The sequence below is a fragment of the Vulpes lagopus genome, chromosome 11, assembly GCF_018345385.1.
Source record: "Vulpes lagopus strain Blue_001 chromosome 11, ASM1834538v1, whole genome shotgun sequence".
Lineage (NCBI taxonomy): Eukaryota > Metazoa > Chordata > Mammalia > Carnivora > Canidae > Vulpes > Vulpes lagopus.
Genome location: NC_054834.1, coordinates 76,680,181 through 76,696,665, shown reverse-complemented (window position 1 = coordinate 76,696,665; position 16,485 = coordinate 76,680,181). Strand labels below are relative to the sequence as shown.

At 59.5% G+C, this 16,485-nt stretch overlaps 1 protein-coding gene across 1 annotated transcript in view; it reads right to left on the bottom strand.

Annotated features, from left to right (window-relative positions):
• Positions 1 to 16,485, bottom strand: part of MACROD1 (mono-ADP ribosylhydrolase 1) — a 150,530-nt gene that overhangs the window by 4,566 nt on the left and 129,479 nt on the right. The window contains 1 exon segment of the mRNA XM_041773774.1: positions 9,475 to 9,504. Within this exon segment, the coding sequence (XP_041629708.1) occupies positions 9,475 to 9,504 (30 nt within the window).

The window sequence follows — 16,485 nt, the reverse complement described above, 5'->3', positions numbered from 1 at the left end:
GATCCCCGTTGGTGGGTCGGTGGCACCTTCTTCAGATGTCTCTCTGATGGGGCCGAAGGAACCCTTCCCTGGAAGACTGCCCTAAGGGCTGCTCTGCTTCCTTCCTCAGCCCCTGCCCGGTCCCCTTCAGGCTCCCAGCTGGGCTGGGGCTCAGGAGTTCCAGGCTGTGCAGCCTCTTGTGGGGCCCTGCTGGGCACTAAGCGGGTCACACTCCCCCTTGTCGGTCCTCCCAGCCACCCTGGGGGGTGTTACAAATTTCCCTGCTTTATAGAAAAAGACATCGAGCCACAGAGAAGATGAAAGACTTGCCCAGGGTCAGCTGGACTGCTCTACTTCCTCTAGGACCATAGAAGGCTTTCTCTCCCCACAACCTCCCTTCACCCTGCTGGCTGGCTTCCCCTCCCTCCTTGCCCAAACTCCAAACCTGTCCTGCTGTCTGCACACCCCTCTTCCTTGCAGCAGGGCTCATGTCCCCCTCTCTGCCTCAACTCACTGCCCTCCGGGCAGATGGACCCTGGGGACTCTGGTTGCCCAGGGAGCTGGGGTCCCTCATCCCATGTGACTGTTCAGCAGCTCCCACGCAGAGACCACCAGCCACCTCTGTCCTATCCAGCAAGGCTGGCTGGGAGACTGTCTGCCTCCTTGACCTCTTCTGTCACGGCCTGAGTGTGTCAGATGCTGCTCCTGCCTGGAGACCCTGTCTGTCCTCCGCCCTGGGGACCCTGTCTGTCCTCTATCCTGGTCTAGGCTCTCCCCCTAAATAAGGTCAGGCACGCTGCTGCAGAGTCCCCTGCAGCCCTCCTCCTGCTGCAGCCTCTACACTTCACGGGGGCTTGGGGGGGCCTCAGCTCACACCCCACCCCTTCCTAGGAGCTTGGGGGGTCAGGAGGACACCCAGACAGGGCAGGGGCTGGAGTCAGGCCCTCTCAGCGCTGGCAAAGGCGGGCGGCAAGCAGGCTCCTATGGGGGCCATTTGCCAAGGCGCTGAGGATATGTTGGCCGCTATTAGGGTGCTGTAATATTCATGAAGGGAAGATTAGATATTTAAATTTATTCAGCAATAAATGCGTCTCAGTAGGGGAGCATTCCTCATGCTAAACAAACAAGCAAGCAGGGACTAATTAATTATTTACAGGAACAAGAGGATGCCGGTGGCCTGGGGGAGAGGGGGGCTGCTGTGTCCCTGCCAGGGGGCAAGAGACCCTAAGGGGCGCTGGGCCTGGCCCCCATCCCCCCACTTCCCCATCCCCCTCTGCCACCTGTGGGTCTCATCCGCCCCAACCCCATGTGCCCCCTCTGGGATTTCTTTCCCTGGAAATCCCGCCTATAAGCCTGCAGGTGGCTTTGGGCAACTCCCCCTCCCTGTCCCACCTCTACAGAGTAATGGCACCTCCCTCCCCATTTGGCGTGAACACTCAGTGAGACACTGCACTTTATCATACTGTCCCCCATGTCACCTGTTTTCGATGGGGAGACCAAGGCACAGTCACCGCCTCTGTAGGCAGATGGCAGCTCAGCCGTCAGGTTCTTGGGGGCCTCCTTTGCCTGAGGGGCAGAAATGCTGCCACCACCCGGTGGAGATGTCACTGAGAAAGCCCTGGGCAGACAGGGCTGGGGCGGCAGGGGGTGAGCTTGAAGCCTGAGGGGGCTGGGAGAAGGGTGCACCTCCTGAGCGCAGGAAGGCTCCTGGGTGTGGGCCCCAGAGACCACTCTCTGCCCAGACCTCTCCCCCTGCACGTCTCAGGGCTGGGAGCCCAGCCTGGCGAGAGGCCCCCCACCCCAGCCACCCTGGTATTGCCTGCAGCTGTTGCCTGGGCCTCAGCCCCCCTGCAGAGAGATCCCAAATGCCAGGGATGAGAGGGGCCTGGCCCCACTAGTAGGATGGGGAAACTGAGTCCCCAAGAGGGTACCAGCTAGGTCGGGGCAGATGCCTAAGCCACTGGGAGGCCTCCAAGCCCTGAATCCTGTAGAAGACAAGCCCGGTCATGAAGCCCAGATAGGATGACCCACCCCAGCGACCTCGTGCCCCCTTCTCCCTCTGTCCACTCTACACTCCCACCTCTGCTCTCCGGTCTCCTCCCTGGCCCCAGTTGAGCCTTGGGAGGCTCAACCTCACGGGGTGCCCCTTTGCTAGGACCACCTTTGACCTCTGCCCACACCCTCCCAGTCACTTGCGCAATCACCAAACTGGTGCTAGCCCCAGCTCTGTGAGGCTCACCCTACTGGGGGAGACAGAGCCCACCCTCGCAGTGCCAAGGCAGGTGGGCACCCCAGGGAGGAGATGGATGGACAACAACTCCACGATGTGATGTGAAATTCATTACGGGGTGAGATCAACTCCTTAAATGGGGATTTGAAAACATTAGGGCTTCATTATGTACACAATGGCAGCGCCTCATTCATCATGCAAAAATCACTCCCGTTATTAAAAATCCCCATGGCAGCTGCAGGCAGGGGCCTGGCGGCATCTTGCCTGCCGTGGGTGGGGTGCGGGCCCGAGGGCCCTAGGCTAGAGCCCCACCAGAGGCCTGAGACCCTTGTCCCTCCCAGGGCCTGTGCGGGGTAGGGGTGGGGAGCACAGTTCCCTCCAGGGGCTTGGTGCCTCAGTTTTGTAATCTGCAAAATGGAAATGTTGATGGTACACCCCAGGGTGCTGTGGTGATGGTACCCAGGATCCTGCAGGAGAGGCTCCAGGACGCCTGGCTCCGAGGCCTGGGTGCTCAGGAGAGCTGCTCGCACCGCCATCACCAGCTGAGCAAGGGCAGGGAGGTCAGGGCCTTTCCTTAGGGGAGGAAACCTCATTCCCTTGCTCTTAAAGCCTCCCATGACTCCCACAAGTCCATGAAATAAAATCTTCCAGCCCAAGCAAGGCTGGGGTTCCCTCCAGTCCCCACCTTAGATGCCAGGCCTCTGCATCTCTCCCACCTGCGCAGTTGGCGGGGAGGGGGGGGCTGCAGGGTGGTGGGGCTTTGCCTCGGTGCTGCAAGCCATGAGGTGGGAGAAAACATAGCTGGACACCAGGGAAGGGAGGTGGGAGTCAGTGGGCCTTGTTTCGCAGCTGGGAAGGCTCCCCTGAGGAGGTGGCATCAGAACAGAGCCTGAATGGACTCTGAGAAAACGCTGTGGCTTCAGGAAGCTGGGGGAGGAGGGCTCAGGCCAGGACTGGGGGGCCACAGGGATAGTTGGAGTGGGCTGGGGGGAGGCAGAGGGCAAGGAGGGGGAAGGGAAGGGGAGGCTGCATCTGCAGAAGTGGTGGAGGAAGCTAGAGATGCTTCTGTTGCTGCTGCTGCTGCTGCTGCTGCTGCCGGGGGAGATTTGAGCAGGGATGCTGTGGCCTGGGACCTGGGTGTGCAGGGGGCTGGCGGGGGGGGCTTTGCTATTCCCCACCAGATGCTCCTGCCCTGTCTGCTCAGCTCAGGCTAGAGGCCCCCCTCCCCTGCACAGCCTACCCTGCTCCTCCTCCCCTTGGCACACAGTGGGGCTCTAGACTAGCTTGGGGACTGGGTGCTCGGCCCTGGGGCCGCTGCTTCCCCCGAGCCCAGCCCAGGCTGCCCGCTGAGCCCAGCCTTGGCTGCGGCCACCAGCAGCCACTGGGCACAAGAGGAGGCCTGGATGTTTCCGAGGCTTTGCTGATGCCCCAGGCCTGCCGGGCTCTGAGCAGAAGAGGGTTCGGACAATGGGAGAAGGAGAAACAAAGAGTGGGTACCTGAGTGAGAGAATTGGGGAGCAGCCCAGAAATGCTGTGCAGGTGGGAGAGACAGAGCAGAGGCAGAGAGAGACAGAGATGGACAGAGACAGAAAGAAAAAGTGAGAGACAGAAGGAGAAAGGAAAGGGGGTGGTGCCACAGCCCTCACCAGGGCCTTGGATCTGTGTGGGGAGGGAGGGAGGGGAGGAGAGGGGAGGCGAGGGTGGGCCAAGCACCACGGGGTCTGCTCCAGCCGAGGGGCCACCGTGGCAGGCCAGGGCAGGCGTGCAACACACACACACAGGTGCTCGGGCCAGGGGAACAAGGGCCCCTGGGCAGAGCTGGCCCACAAACAGGTTCCATGAGCACCTGTGACCAGGAGATGGACAGACAGACACCCTGTGCATGACTGGTGGGAGGGTAGTCTGATGGGGGAGGCGGCTGGTACTTAGATAACCTCACAGACGGGAGTGTGGCTATCATGGTGACAGAATGCCAGCCCACGAGGGGCAGGGCCCGCTGGGTGCCAGCACTCAGGACAGTGGCAGAGCATGGCGAGTCCTCAGCTAACACAGCAGGAGGGGTGATGGTTGGGGGGCTGCTCTGCCAGGGAGGGAACTAGGCAGGGTGGTGGCGGGGGGAGGGCAGGGGAGCCTTGGGCCCAGGAGCAGCACGTGCAAAGGCCCTGTGCCAGGTGAGGGCTGTGGCAGAAGCCGCACCACCCTGGCCTCTCTCAGGTAGGAGATACCCCGGGCCTGGGCAGGGGAGCCGGGGCGCAGGGCGGGCTGTGGGCCTGGGGCAGGGGGCGCGGAGAGGACCTGGCTCTGGCCCTGCCTGACCCCAGCCCGCCCAGCCCTCGGGACAGGCCCTTGGGGAGCCGGCCCTGCGAGCGGGGAAGGTGGCCGCGTGAGCCGAAGGCGGCCCTGAATTAATCTGTCACTAAAGCTTGGCCATGGCAGGCGCAGTCATGATTTAGATGAATAATTGAAACGCTCCGATACATTTATTATCCCTTTAGTGCAAAAGTGGCAGAGAAAGACGAGGGGTAATTGAAAAAGAGCGCACAAAGCTCCACGAGAAAGCTGACTCCTTATCGCCGAGTAAACATTTCAGTCCTAATAAACAGGAGAGACACGAGTCAGGGCCCTGTCGATCCCCATCCTGATTTAGGGCCCGCCTCCCTTCTTACCGTATAATGGGAGCAGGGCCTGCCTTTAAAAAAATGTCTATGGAGCCAGTGAAAGTCTCTCCAGCAGGTAGGAGGGAGGCAGATGAGCAGGGTGCCCCCCCATCTCTGGATCTGGGGGTCTAGCGGGGAGGCAGTTCCAGCCCATCGGGTCCCCACCCCATCTCCCCCAGCACCCTCCACCTGCCAGGCCTCTCTATCCCTCTCTCCCTCTGCACCCGTTGAACTCCTATTCATCCTTCAGGGCTGGAGTCAGATGTCCCTTTTGCTGGGCAGCCTCCTACCAGACTGGGTCTCTTTGAGGGCAGAGCCAGTCCTGAGTCCCCACCATTGCCCACGCTCAGAGAGAGCCCTGGGGAGGGATGAAGGGGAGGGGGAGGAGGGGGGCTTCCCAGAGACTCACTGTGTGGCCAGAACCACCTACCCTGGCCCCGGGGCCCAGTGGGGGCCCAGCCCTACAGTGAGACTGGCCCAAGAGTCCTGGACTCGTTGGATTAAGTGCTTTTGGCCCCAGTAGCCCATGGGGCTCTCACTGAGGGCAGGGTTGCCGCAGACTGACTCCCTTTCCTGCTCCTGAGGGGTCGCAATCCCCTTGCACCTGGAACCACCACACAGACACTCACACTCATCTAACAACTAATTGGGCTGCTTCACCAATGCCCTGCAGGTTGGGCCCCAGGCCTCCTTCTTTTTTTTTTTTTTTTTTAAAGTTTTATTTATTTACTCATGAGAGACACACAGAGAGAGAGGCAGAGACATAGGCAGAGGGAGAAGCAGGCTCCATGCAGGGAGCCAGATGTGGGACTCCATCCTGGATCCCAGAATCATGCCCGGGGCCAAAGGCAGATGCTCAACCGCTGAGCCACCCAGGCATCCCCCCAGGCCTCCTTCTGAGCCATAGCTGCCCTCCCCGCAACCCTGCCCCCCATTACTGCCTGCGGTCCCTCCCCCACCCCCAGTGCAGGGCTGTTGGACCTGTGTGCCAGATCTCCAGGCAGTGCCCCGCATACAGAGGGTGCAACGATCCACCCACCCCATAAACAGGCTTGGAAAGCCCTAGAACCGGTCCCTGAGGAGAGTGCATTCTAGTGCACTCTAGTGGGGAGACAAGCAACAGGAATAAACAGAATACAAGTCCACGAAAAGGGGATCAGTGCTATGGAAAAAGCTATAGAGCAGGTAAGGGTCAGCACAGCTTACAGTGGCTGGGGCAGGCCACTCCTGGCTGATGCATGGATGGGGGGTGGGTAGGTGATAGGTGGGTGAGGGGGAGATGGATGGATGGGTGGGTGGGAGGTACACTGTTGGATGGGGAAGGAAGGAGGATGGGTAAAGGAGTAGATGGATGGGTGTGGGAGGAGTATATGGGTGGCGGGGTAGAGAGAGGGGTAGGGGTTAGATAGATGAATGGAGGGCAGATGGATGAGTAGAGGGGATAGGTGGAGAGGTGGGGGGTAGGTGGATGGGTGGTGATAGGAGGGTAGGGAGTGGGTAGAGGCCTGAACCCCTGTGGGGTTGGACTCAGGAAAAGAGAGAGAAACCTCAGGTGACCCCATGGGAAGACAGAGCTCAGTCTGAGTAGACCCGGATGGGGACCTGGGCCACCGAATCTCAGGCTGCTCCTGCCTGTGGCTCCCACCCAGGCAGCTGGCAGGGAATGGGAGTGGTAAGGCTGGAGGGACCAACAGGTGGTAGGGGGCACAGGTGGCAGACATGAGGGCAGAGGACATCTCAGAGGTCTGGGGCCATCTTCTATTCCAGCCCTAGGCAGGCAGCAGACAGCCCCAGCCTCACTGCTACCACTGTCCCCTCCCTGCCACCTCCACCTTGTTCCAATGACATTAGCAGAGTGACAGCCCCAGTGAGCACTCGCAGTTGCTCCATAAATCTTGGGCGGCGTTAAAAGGCTAGACTCCAGGCCCACTTCCTCCTGGGTCCTTGCCTGCCCCATCCATCTCTGTATCAGACAGGCAGCCCTTGGGACCTGCTCCAGTCTCCTCTCCCCACCTCAGTGCTGCCGGAAGGGGGGCTGGAGGACCCCTCTCTAGACCTCCCTACTCAGTCTGGCAAGAGCAGGTGCCCTTTGACCTCCCAGAGTGAGGTCCTGCCTGGCCATCCATGAGCCACTCCCTGCCCTGCCTAAAACCTCAGAGGCTCCCACTGCCCTCCCCAGCAAGTCCTTCACGTAACACATAAGGCCACCCTGCCTTTCTGTAGTTTTTTTCATTCATTCAACAACCATTTTTTTTTTTAAAGATTTTATTTATTTATTCATGAGAGACATGGAGTGAAAGGCAGAGACACAGGCAGAGGGAGAAGCAGGCTCCATGCAGGGAGCTTGATGTGGGACTCAATCCCAGGACTCCAGGATCACACCTGGAGCCAAAGGCAGATGCTCAAGTGCTGAGCCACCCAGGCATCCCTCATTCAACAACCATTTAATTGAGCACCCACTATAGGAGCCAGACCCAGTTCCAACTGCTGGAGATCCAGTATGGCCCTGTGGGCTTTTGCTCTCAGCGGGAACTCAGACGATCCACAGTGACCATAATGGGTGAGTTACACAGCACGTGCAGCTCTGGGAGACAGAGGCACTAGAGCAGGCTGGGGAGGAGGGTTTTGGGCTGAGGAAGCAGCCTGTGCCCAGGCCTGAGAAGGAGAGGCAGGGGGGCTGGTGCTCAGTGAGGGAGTCTGGCAGGTGGCCGGGCTCCTGGTGGGCCCCAGTGGGCCCCAGTAGGAACCTGGCCTTGGCTCTGAGCGAGGGGAGAGCCCTGGCAGAGCTCTGAGCAGGAGAGGGGTGATGGCCTGACTTAAGGTTTATTTTTTATTTTTATTTTTATTTTTATTTTTTTTTGACTTTGGGTTTAAAAGGCCAGTGCCACGCCTGGGTGGTGCAGCAGTTGAGCGGCTGCCTTCAGCTCAGGGCATGATCCCAGGGTCCAGGGATCGAGTCCCACATCGGGTTCCCCCGCAGGGAGCCTGCTTCTCCCTCTGCCTGTGTCTCTGCCTCTTTGTGTGTCTCTCGTGAATAAATAAATAAAATCTTAAAAAAAAAAAAAAACCAAAAACATAACAAAAGGCCCACACCTTTTTGTGGCCCTTTGTCTCCCAGAACTGAATGGCTAACAATCCAGCTCCCTATGGGGTCTGGGAGGCTCCTGCCTCATCTCCTGCCTCCTTTCCCGTGACTGGGCTGCCCCTCCCATTTCCCTCTTCTCCCCAGATGCCCCACGTTCTCCCTCACTTCAAGCCTTCACCTGTGCTGTTCCCACTCCCTGGACCCCCTGCCCACTGCTCTGCTGCTGTCTACCCATCCCTCAGGTCCCAGCATAGGCATCACTTCCTTCCAGGAGCACTGGTCCCCCACCGCACAGAGCACCCTGGATGGTCTCATCTGGACCCCGGGACCGTGAGCCCGGGGAGGGCAGGGACCAGGCCCCTGTGGTCCAGCACCCAGCTCAGGGCCCTGCACCCAGGATGGGGCTCACTCCCTGGGGGGTGAATGAACAGGAGGCTTGGCTGCGTCAGATCAGCTACAGCTGCGGAGGCCTCCTGCAGGGACAGGCTTCAGAAGGTTCTAGCTGGGCCCCAGCCCCGGCCAAGCCCCTTATTCTGTGAGGCCTCCAGGACAGCTCTGACCTCCACAGGGACAGGGAGGAGAATCTCACCAGCCACAGACCCCCGCCCCCCACGCGTCCTGCATCCCGCTGGTCACCGACAGCTCTTAGCACTGCTTTTATTTATTCCTGACCTTAATGCTCCTTTTATTTTTCCCCCTTTTAAAACCTGGCCTGGGCCCCGCCACTGCCACTGTAAACACGGCCCCCGGGATTTATCCGACGGCGCATTAACCCCTGCCCCCCGCTCACCAATCATGTTGCTGCCTGTGCAGACAGCGGGCAGCCCAGCCAGCGGGGACGAGCCTGCCCGGGAGGGACTGGCCAGCGGAGGCCCCCACGGGCCCCCACGGGGGGCATGGCGGCTGCCCCCACCTTGGCCCCTGCCGACCATATAGGCGGTATCCCTGGAGGCCGGGCCCACCCTAACCTCCCACCTCTTGTTCACCTGGTCCTGCCGGAATCCCTGCCTCGTGGTGGTTAAGGACAGCGACCTCACACGCCTGCTCAGAGCTCTCCCGGCCTTTGTGAGGCCTTGTCCTGGCTGTGGAGTGGCCCTCCGAGGCTGGGGAGCAGAGCAGATTGTCCTCCCCTTCCAGGTGGGTACACTGGAGCCAGAGGGCCCAGCTTTTCCTACCACACCTGCAGCCCCCAGTCCTGGGCCCAGTCCCTTTTAACCCTCAAGTGTCCCCCCGCTTCCACCCAGTTGCAGGCCAGGAGGCCTCTCTTCAGAGGGTGGGGCCCTGCAGGTCGCCCAGCAGCCAGGGAGTCAAGTCTGCCACCATGGGCTCCAGCTTGTCCCCAGTGATGGCAGGCCAGGCCGGGCTGAGAGCGGTGGGTGCACAGTGGGGGCCACGGGGAAGGCTGCAGAGGTGGGGGAGGTGCACGAGGAGGCCCAGAGGGGAGAAGCAGCTGTGGCTGGAGAGACTTCAGGAACCTACCCCCCTGAGCCCGAGTCCCCGCACCACGGACAGGGTCCACTTACCACCACCACCTCCGAGCAGGGAGCTGTTGGCTGTGAGAGAGAGAGAGAGAGAGACTAGTCAGCTGGGTGGGCCAGCAGCATGTGGGGAGGGGAGGTGGGGGTGCTGGCAGCTGGGCCAGAGTGCAGGGGGGCCGGGGTCCCCGGGTCTTCAGACTCTGGGCACAGGGTCTTCTGTGAGGCAGGTGCAGATAAACGGGGGGGGGGGGGGGGGGGTGGGGGAGGCCGGGACTTCCTCTCCTGCCGAGGCTCCTGATGGGTCTGGGGTTTGCAGGGTGGCAGGGGCCCAGCTGCCCACCCCAGAAACAGCTGAGGGAAGGGGCTGGGGGAGCAGAAGACCTGTGGCCACGTGCATCCCCTCATTCATTCATTCTGATGACCCGATGTTTCCCGAGGCCCATCTGTGTCAGGCCTGTCCCTGCCCTAGGAGCTCAAGGGCTGTGGAGCGGCACAACCAGAAGCCGCTAGAAAACAATCTGTGCACCTGTGCTGAGTACTGTCCAGGGAATGAGTGTGTATGAGGGTGCGGGGTAAGAGCATGAGCCTGTGAACCGGGGCGGGGGGCACCCAACAGATGACAGGGATTGTGTGTGACATAGGGGCCATATTCCGGGGCAGAACGGTGAGGGCATGCAGCCCTGGGACAGAACCAAACGTGGTTCAAGAGACAGGTGACCTGAACCATGTTGCTCTGTGCCTCAGTTTCCCCCGGAGAGAACAGCATCTCTTGGTGTGAAAGTCAAGGGAGAGAGGGAGGGATCCTCGGCTCCTCCAGCCCCCTGCCCCCTCTCTGGACTGGAGCAGGACTGCTGGCTGCTGGGGCCAACCTGTCTGTCTCACTCCGCCTGGCCGGCTGCCTCCCCTGCTTCTGCACGGGGCTGATGTGAGGGCAAAGTGAAGCTGGCAGCCTCTCCGCAGGCCTGTCAGGGCCGTGCAGGTCAGTGCCCCTCACCAGCCAGGGCTGCAGCTTCTGGCCACGCAGTTGCATCTGTGTTAACCGCTGGTGCTCATCAGGGTAAGTGATGGGCGAGATGGGGCAGGTGCTGCCCAGGTGGGGAGACCAGCTGTGCCTTGGCCCCCTCTAGCCCCAGGAGTCCCGGCTCCAGGGCAGGGCCTGCCACTCCTCCATTGCTCCCGCACCCCACCTACCTCAGGGGTCTGGAGGAGGGACACGGAGCAGAGCCCAGGCCAGGAGTGGGGCCCCCTTCTGGGCTGGCTAGGCTGCCCACCTAGGGTGCTGCGCAGACGTTGTGGACCTGCTAAGTGGTGTCGGGCGGCTCCGAGTGGCTGGTCTCCCAGAGCTGACAGCTCTTCGCTTGGGGAATAATTAATTCCACAGCCTGAAAACCCAGGGCTGCAAGTTGCCACGTTACTTGCAAGATTAATACAAGCAGCTAATTAAGATGGAGAGGCGAGGAGCGGCTGGGCGCTCCCAGAGCAGAGCTGGGGGCTGCAGGGAATGTGGGAGGAGGGAGAGCTGAGCAGGCGGCAAGGCAGCCGGGCACTGGGGCCCGAGCATGAGAAGAACCAGCGAGACACCCAGGCAGATGCAGGCATGCCCAAAGGACCCGGCTCCCAGACGGCTCTGGATGAGGCCGCTGCCCCAGGAAAGCATGCTTCCAAGTCGGTGGACTGCCTGCTTTGCACCAAGGATGCCACTTCCTATCATAACAAAGCCACAGGGGAGGTGCTATGGTTCCCATTTTATAGACAAGGAACCTGAGGCTGGAGGTTGAGTTGCACAGTGACAGTGGCAGGATCAGAACAGGGTCTGACTCTTTAGTCAAGCCACAGAGCGGGCTGACCTTAAGGCAGGGAGGCTCCTCTCCCCCTGGCAAGGGCTGGGGCCTGACTCTTCCACACAGTAGGCCCTTCAAACGCAGTCTGGACCCACCCCCTAGCCCAAGGGTTGGGCTGCAGAGAGGAGGGGCTGGATACGTGGACAACCCTGCCCTGGAGCCAACAGGGGAGGCCTGCGCACCTTGGGTTGGCCCAGAGCAGTTCTGGCAGCTGTCGGAAGCTGCCCTCCGTGGCCTGTCCCCCCAACCCCCCACCTCTCTCTTAATTAACACCAGCCACAAACGAGCTGGCTCCTGCTCACAGAAGGCTCGGTGCCAAACGTGCTGGCAGTGAGCCTTGAAGGGGCGGGAGGGGAAGGGGCGCTGACCTGCTGTTCTGTAGGCCCCTGTTGGTAAGGGACCAACCCCCACGTGCCTGGCATCCCTTGGACCCCACCGTGTGCAGATCCGCCTAGGTCAAGGGACTGGGGTGAATGGCTCCGATGTCCACCAGGCCGGGAACATCCAGGGGCTGACAAGGAAGGTGGCCCCAGGGCAGAAAGGACTCGCCAGGCTGAGCCAGGGGAAGGGTGGGCCAGGTGGCCAGCCGGTGTTACCTGCCCCAGGCGGGAAGAGGTGGGCAGGGATGGCACTCGGGCTGTCTTGGGCTGCCCAGAAGATCTGGTCACTGGCTTGTCTCCAAGCTCAGCGAGTGTCCTAGGAGGCTGGTCTGCAGTGTCGGCTTCCTGTAGCCCATGGGGTTGACAGTCTCAACGGAAGTGCCACAAGCCAGCAGTCTGCACCCAGTTCTACCCTCCTCTTTCTCTTGAGCCCCTGTGTGGCCCCCTCCCCTGGGAGCCTGGCCACAGAGTGCCCACATAAAGCTGCCCAAGACACTCGCAGCTGGGCCAGGCTGCTCGAGGGAATGGCCTGGAGACTTGGGGAGAAAGGGAAGCACAAAGGGGAGCAACCCATCTGCCCATCCAGAGCAGGGTGGTTCCAGGCCTGCCTGTTCCCCAGGCCAGGGCCAGCTCTCCCCCACCCCAGATGCCTGCTCGAGTCTCCAGCTCCTTCTCCTTCTGTTGTTCCCACCAGGCTCCCTTCAGTTTGGTTTAAGCTCTAAATCACAACTGGTCATTAGCCCATTTTTCAGAGGAGGAGATAGGCTCACAGAGGGGAGGGGAGGCACTGGACCCACGATGGCTACAGCTTGTTGTCCGTGTGCTCCTCCTCTCCTCCTTCTTCTTTTTTTTTTTTATGCTCCTCCTCTTTCTTCTTCAATATTTTATTTTTGTAAGTAATCTCTACACCTACTATGGAGCTCGAACTCACAACCCCGAGATCAAGAGTCGCACATTCCACTGACTGAGCCAACCAGGTGCCCCAGTCAGCATCCTCCTTCAACCCTACAGGCTCCCTGTGTCTGAAAATGTTTGTGATATGCGTGGTGATGGGCAAGGAGCCATAGGCCGTGGAGACAGGCACTGGCCTTCCAAGGAAGCCCCGGTTTGTGACCTGGCCCCACCCAAGGGACCCCCCCCATGGCCCAGCAAAGCAGGGGTCTCTGAGCTCCTGAGGGGCTGAGTGAGCTGAGCTTAGACCTCGTTTGCCCTGGGACCGAGGGAAGGGGCCTGGGCCTGTTCTGGCTTGGGTGGGGGTGAGGGTGGGTGTGGGGGCACGCAGGTTCCTCGGCCAGAGCATGCATACACCCTGGGAGCCATGGGGGTCTGTTCCCAATCTTTTCACTCTGTGGGCTTGCTGGTCCCCAGGCAGGTGAGGTGGTCCCATCCTGCCCTATCCCCCAGTCGCAGACATGCCTGCACCATGCTCTACTGGACATGATTAACTGGCTCTGAGCCTCAGTGCCGGGCCTGTGACCTCAGGGTGGAAATGAGGTCCATACCCCTCAATGCCAGTCATTGTCAAATCCTCTGTCCCCTGACAGGGCCCTCTGGGCCTCTGGGGACATCGCTCCCTTCCTCCACACATTCTGCCTCCCTTCCCTGCCCCTCTGCATGGCCCCCATGCCACCTTCCCCTGCTTCACACCTTCTCAGGTCTGGAGCACCTCCTCTGGGGGAACCCCCTTCCCCGCCCACGCCCCACAGTTGCATCCTGCGGGCAGCGGGGGCTGGGGGGGTGGCTCCCCAGTTAATGCCCCAGCATCTACAGCCTGGGGCTTCAGGGGCTGGTGTGAAGTCACAGCTGAGGAAAGGGGAGATGACCAGACCCCTGGTGCTTGGCCACTGTCATTATAGGTCAGAGGAGGCCCCAGGCAACAGCTGCTGGTCCTGGCTGGCCCCTCTTCACTCTCCACACAGAACACTTTAATCATGTGCCAGCCACTTGCCACGTGCCACCAAGTATGTAGAGACACAGTCCCTGGGCCTCAGGAGCTCCTGGCCCTAAACGGGGTAGGTGAGGGAGGTACTAGATCTGGTAAAGCCCGGAGACTGGGAGGGCTTCACAGAGGAGGTGGCATTTGATCTGAGGCTTGTGGGAGGCAGTAGCCCACCTTTGGAGGGACAAGAAGGCACGCAGGGCAGGGAGAGGCAGGGCAGGCAGTGTGTGAGGGCCTCCGGAGTCTGAGCATTTCCTTGGGCAGGAGGAGGAGCTGCAGGGGTCAGAGGAGCACTCTGCAGGCGCCTCTTCCTCTTCGACCGGCCCCCCGCTACCCACCCCTCCTGTCCCCCACCCATTAAAAGAATGGCCCTGGCTTTGAGGGTTGGGCAGGGCAGAGTGGGCCTGTGCCTGGGGCCCATAATGTTTTTAGTAACCCACTAAAGCATAATTTCTTTTTTTTTTTTTAGATTTTATTTATTTATTTATTTATTTATTTATTTATTTAAATATTTTATTTATTTATTCATGAGAGACACATAGAAAGAGGCAGAGACACAGGCAGAGGGAGAAGCAGGCTCCATGCAGGGAGCCCGACATGGGACTCGATCCCAAGTCTCCAGGGTCACTCCCTGGGCTGAAGGCAGCGTTAAACCGCTGAGCCACCCAGGCTGCCCTAATCAATTTTTTTTTTAAGATTTTATTTATCTATTCATGAGAGACAGAGAGAGAGAGAGAGAGAGAGAGAGAGGCAGAGACACAGGCAGAGGGAGAAGCAGGCTCCATGCAGGGAGCTCGATGTGGGACTCGATCCCCAGACCCCAGGATCACGCCCCGGGCCAAAGGTGGGTGCTCAACCATGGAGCCACCCAGGGATCCCAACATAATTTCTTTTAAAATCAGAAATGGAGGGGTGCTTGGGTGGCTCAGGTCGGTTGAATGCCCAATTCTTGGTTTCGGCTCAGGTCATGATCTCAGGGTCATGGGATGGAGGCCCTCCTCTGCGGACTGGGGAGTGATTGAGAGTCTCTCCCTCTGCCCCTCCTCCCCCTCGGGCATGTGCAAGTGTGCGTTCTCTCTCTCTCTCTCTCTCTCTCTCAAATTAATAATCTTTAAGAAAATTAGAAATAAAATCAGAAGAGTAAATGAAGTTTTAGTTTGAAATTATTTTTAGTATATAACGTTAATACTTTTTGTGTTTATGCCAACAAAGTCATGAAATCAGCTTCTAACATACATTTTTTTTGTTTGTTATTAATTGTTCTATGTATTTAAGTGATCCTCTGTCTAATATATTTTGATAGAGAAAGGGCCCGTGGTGGCAGAAGCGCCGGGGCCGAGGCTGGGTAAGCTCCAACTCACGCTGACTTCCTTAACCCTCACCCTGTGTGGAAGGCATGTCACCAACCCATTTTACAGCCGAGAGAGCTGAGCCATAGAGAACAATCTTCTCATAAGGCAAATTTGAACATATCCTGTTTTACCCTCAGTTTCCTGACGAAACCCTCCCAAAGCTCTCCTTTGCTCCCAGGATAAAGAACTGGCCCCTATGGGTGCCTGGTTAGCTCAGTCAGTAGACGTGTGACTCTCGATCTATGGGTTGTGAGTTCAAGCCCTACGTTGGGGATAGAGTTTACTTAAAAAAAAAAAACTGGCCACTAGCGTGGAGCATCCTGACTCCTCCCCTCCACCTCTTCCTTCATCTCCCCCTCAGCCACACTCCAGGTCCTCAAACTCCATGTCCTCCAGCCCCAGGGCCTTTGCATGGGCTGGTACCTCTGCCTAGAGGAGACCCTTATATCCCCCACCCCTAGAGCCAGGCTTCAGACCTGCACCCAGCTATCTGTGGGCTCCTGGGGGCAGTCAATCACTGTCTCCAGCATCACTGCCTGGGTCAGTGCTTGCTACTTGGCCTCCCAATGCTGTGTCTGTCATTCCTACTTGTCCCCAGCTCCCAGCACAGGGCCCCGTACACAGCAGGTGACCACCAACAATTTACTGAATGAACCACCAGGTTAGGGGCTATGCCCAGAGTCACTTGGTGAGGCCATCCAGGGGTCTGCCCGGCTCTGCAGCCCAGGATCTCACCCACCAAGACCTGCAGAAGAGCCTACCCTAGGGGCCCTCGGGAGGCAGGACCTGGGTTGGGGTGTGTGTGTATGCTGGGGATGCGGCTGGTCCAAGGACAGTGGCAGGAGGCCATGCAGGAGCTGCCCAGGCTCTTCCCTGACAAATCTGCCAGGCCAGGATGTGGGAGGAGAGGGGGCATTGTGTGGGGGCTGGGTGCTGGAGAGGAGACCCAGTGACCTGAGGAAAGCGCTGAGCAGGTTACTGGGCCGGGGAGAGGCTGGGTGAACAGGCGCAGCGGTGACTTTGAGCCCGTCACAGCCCCTCTGCGTGCTGAGGCTGCTGCTAACGCTGCCATGTGCCCTGCCCGCTGCTCCCAACACCTTGTCCTGGCCTCCTCCAATGCCTGAGAGACCTCCAGCCAGGCTCAGGGAGGTGGGGGCTGCTCCCCTCAATCCCCCAGCCCCTGGGCCGGGCCTATTCCCTTCCACCCCTCCTCAGGAGGCTGGATCTCAGCCTTCTTTCATTTGGCAAATACACATCCAGCCCTTACTATGTGCCAGGCTCTGGGGCACAGCTGGGCAAGGCGCTGCTGGCACAGAGCTCATTATCCAGGAGGCAGACAGTAGAAACAACAGAACAAGAATAAACTCGAACAAGGATTACCATTTATGTCTGCGGTTGTGAAGTGAGGAGGGAGTGGCTGAGGGGTGGGGTGATCTGGAAGGAGTCAAGGATCTGCTGAACAGAAGGATCCAGCTGTGAGGGACAAACCGCAAGGCTGGGGATGGCCTATGAAAAGGTCCTGAGGCAGAGTGAGGAGGCCACTT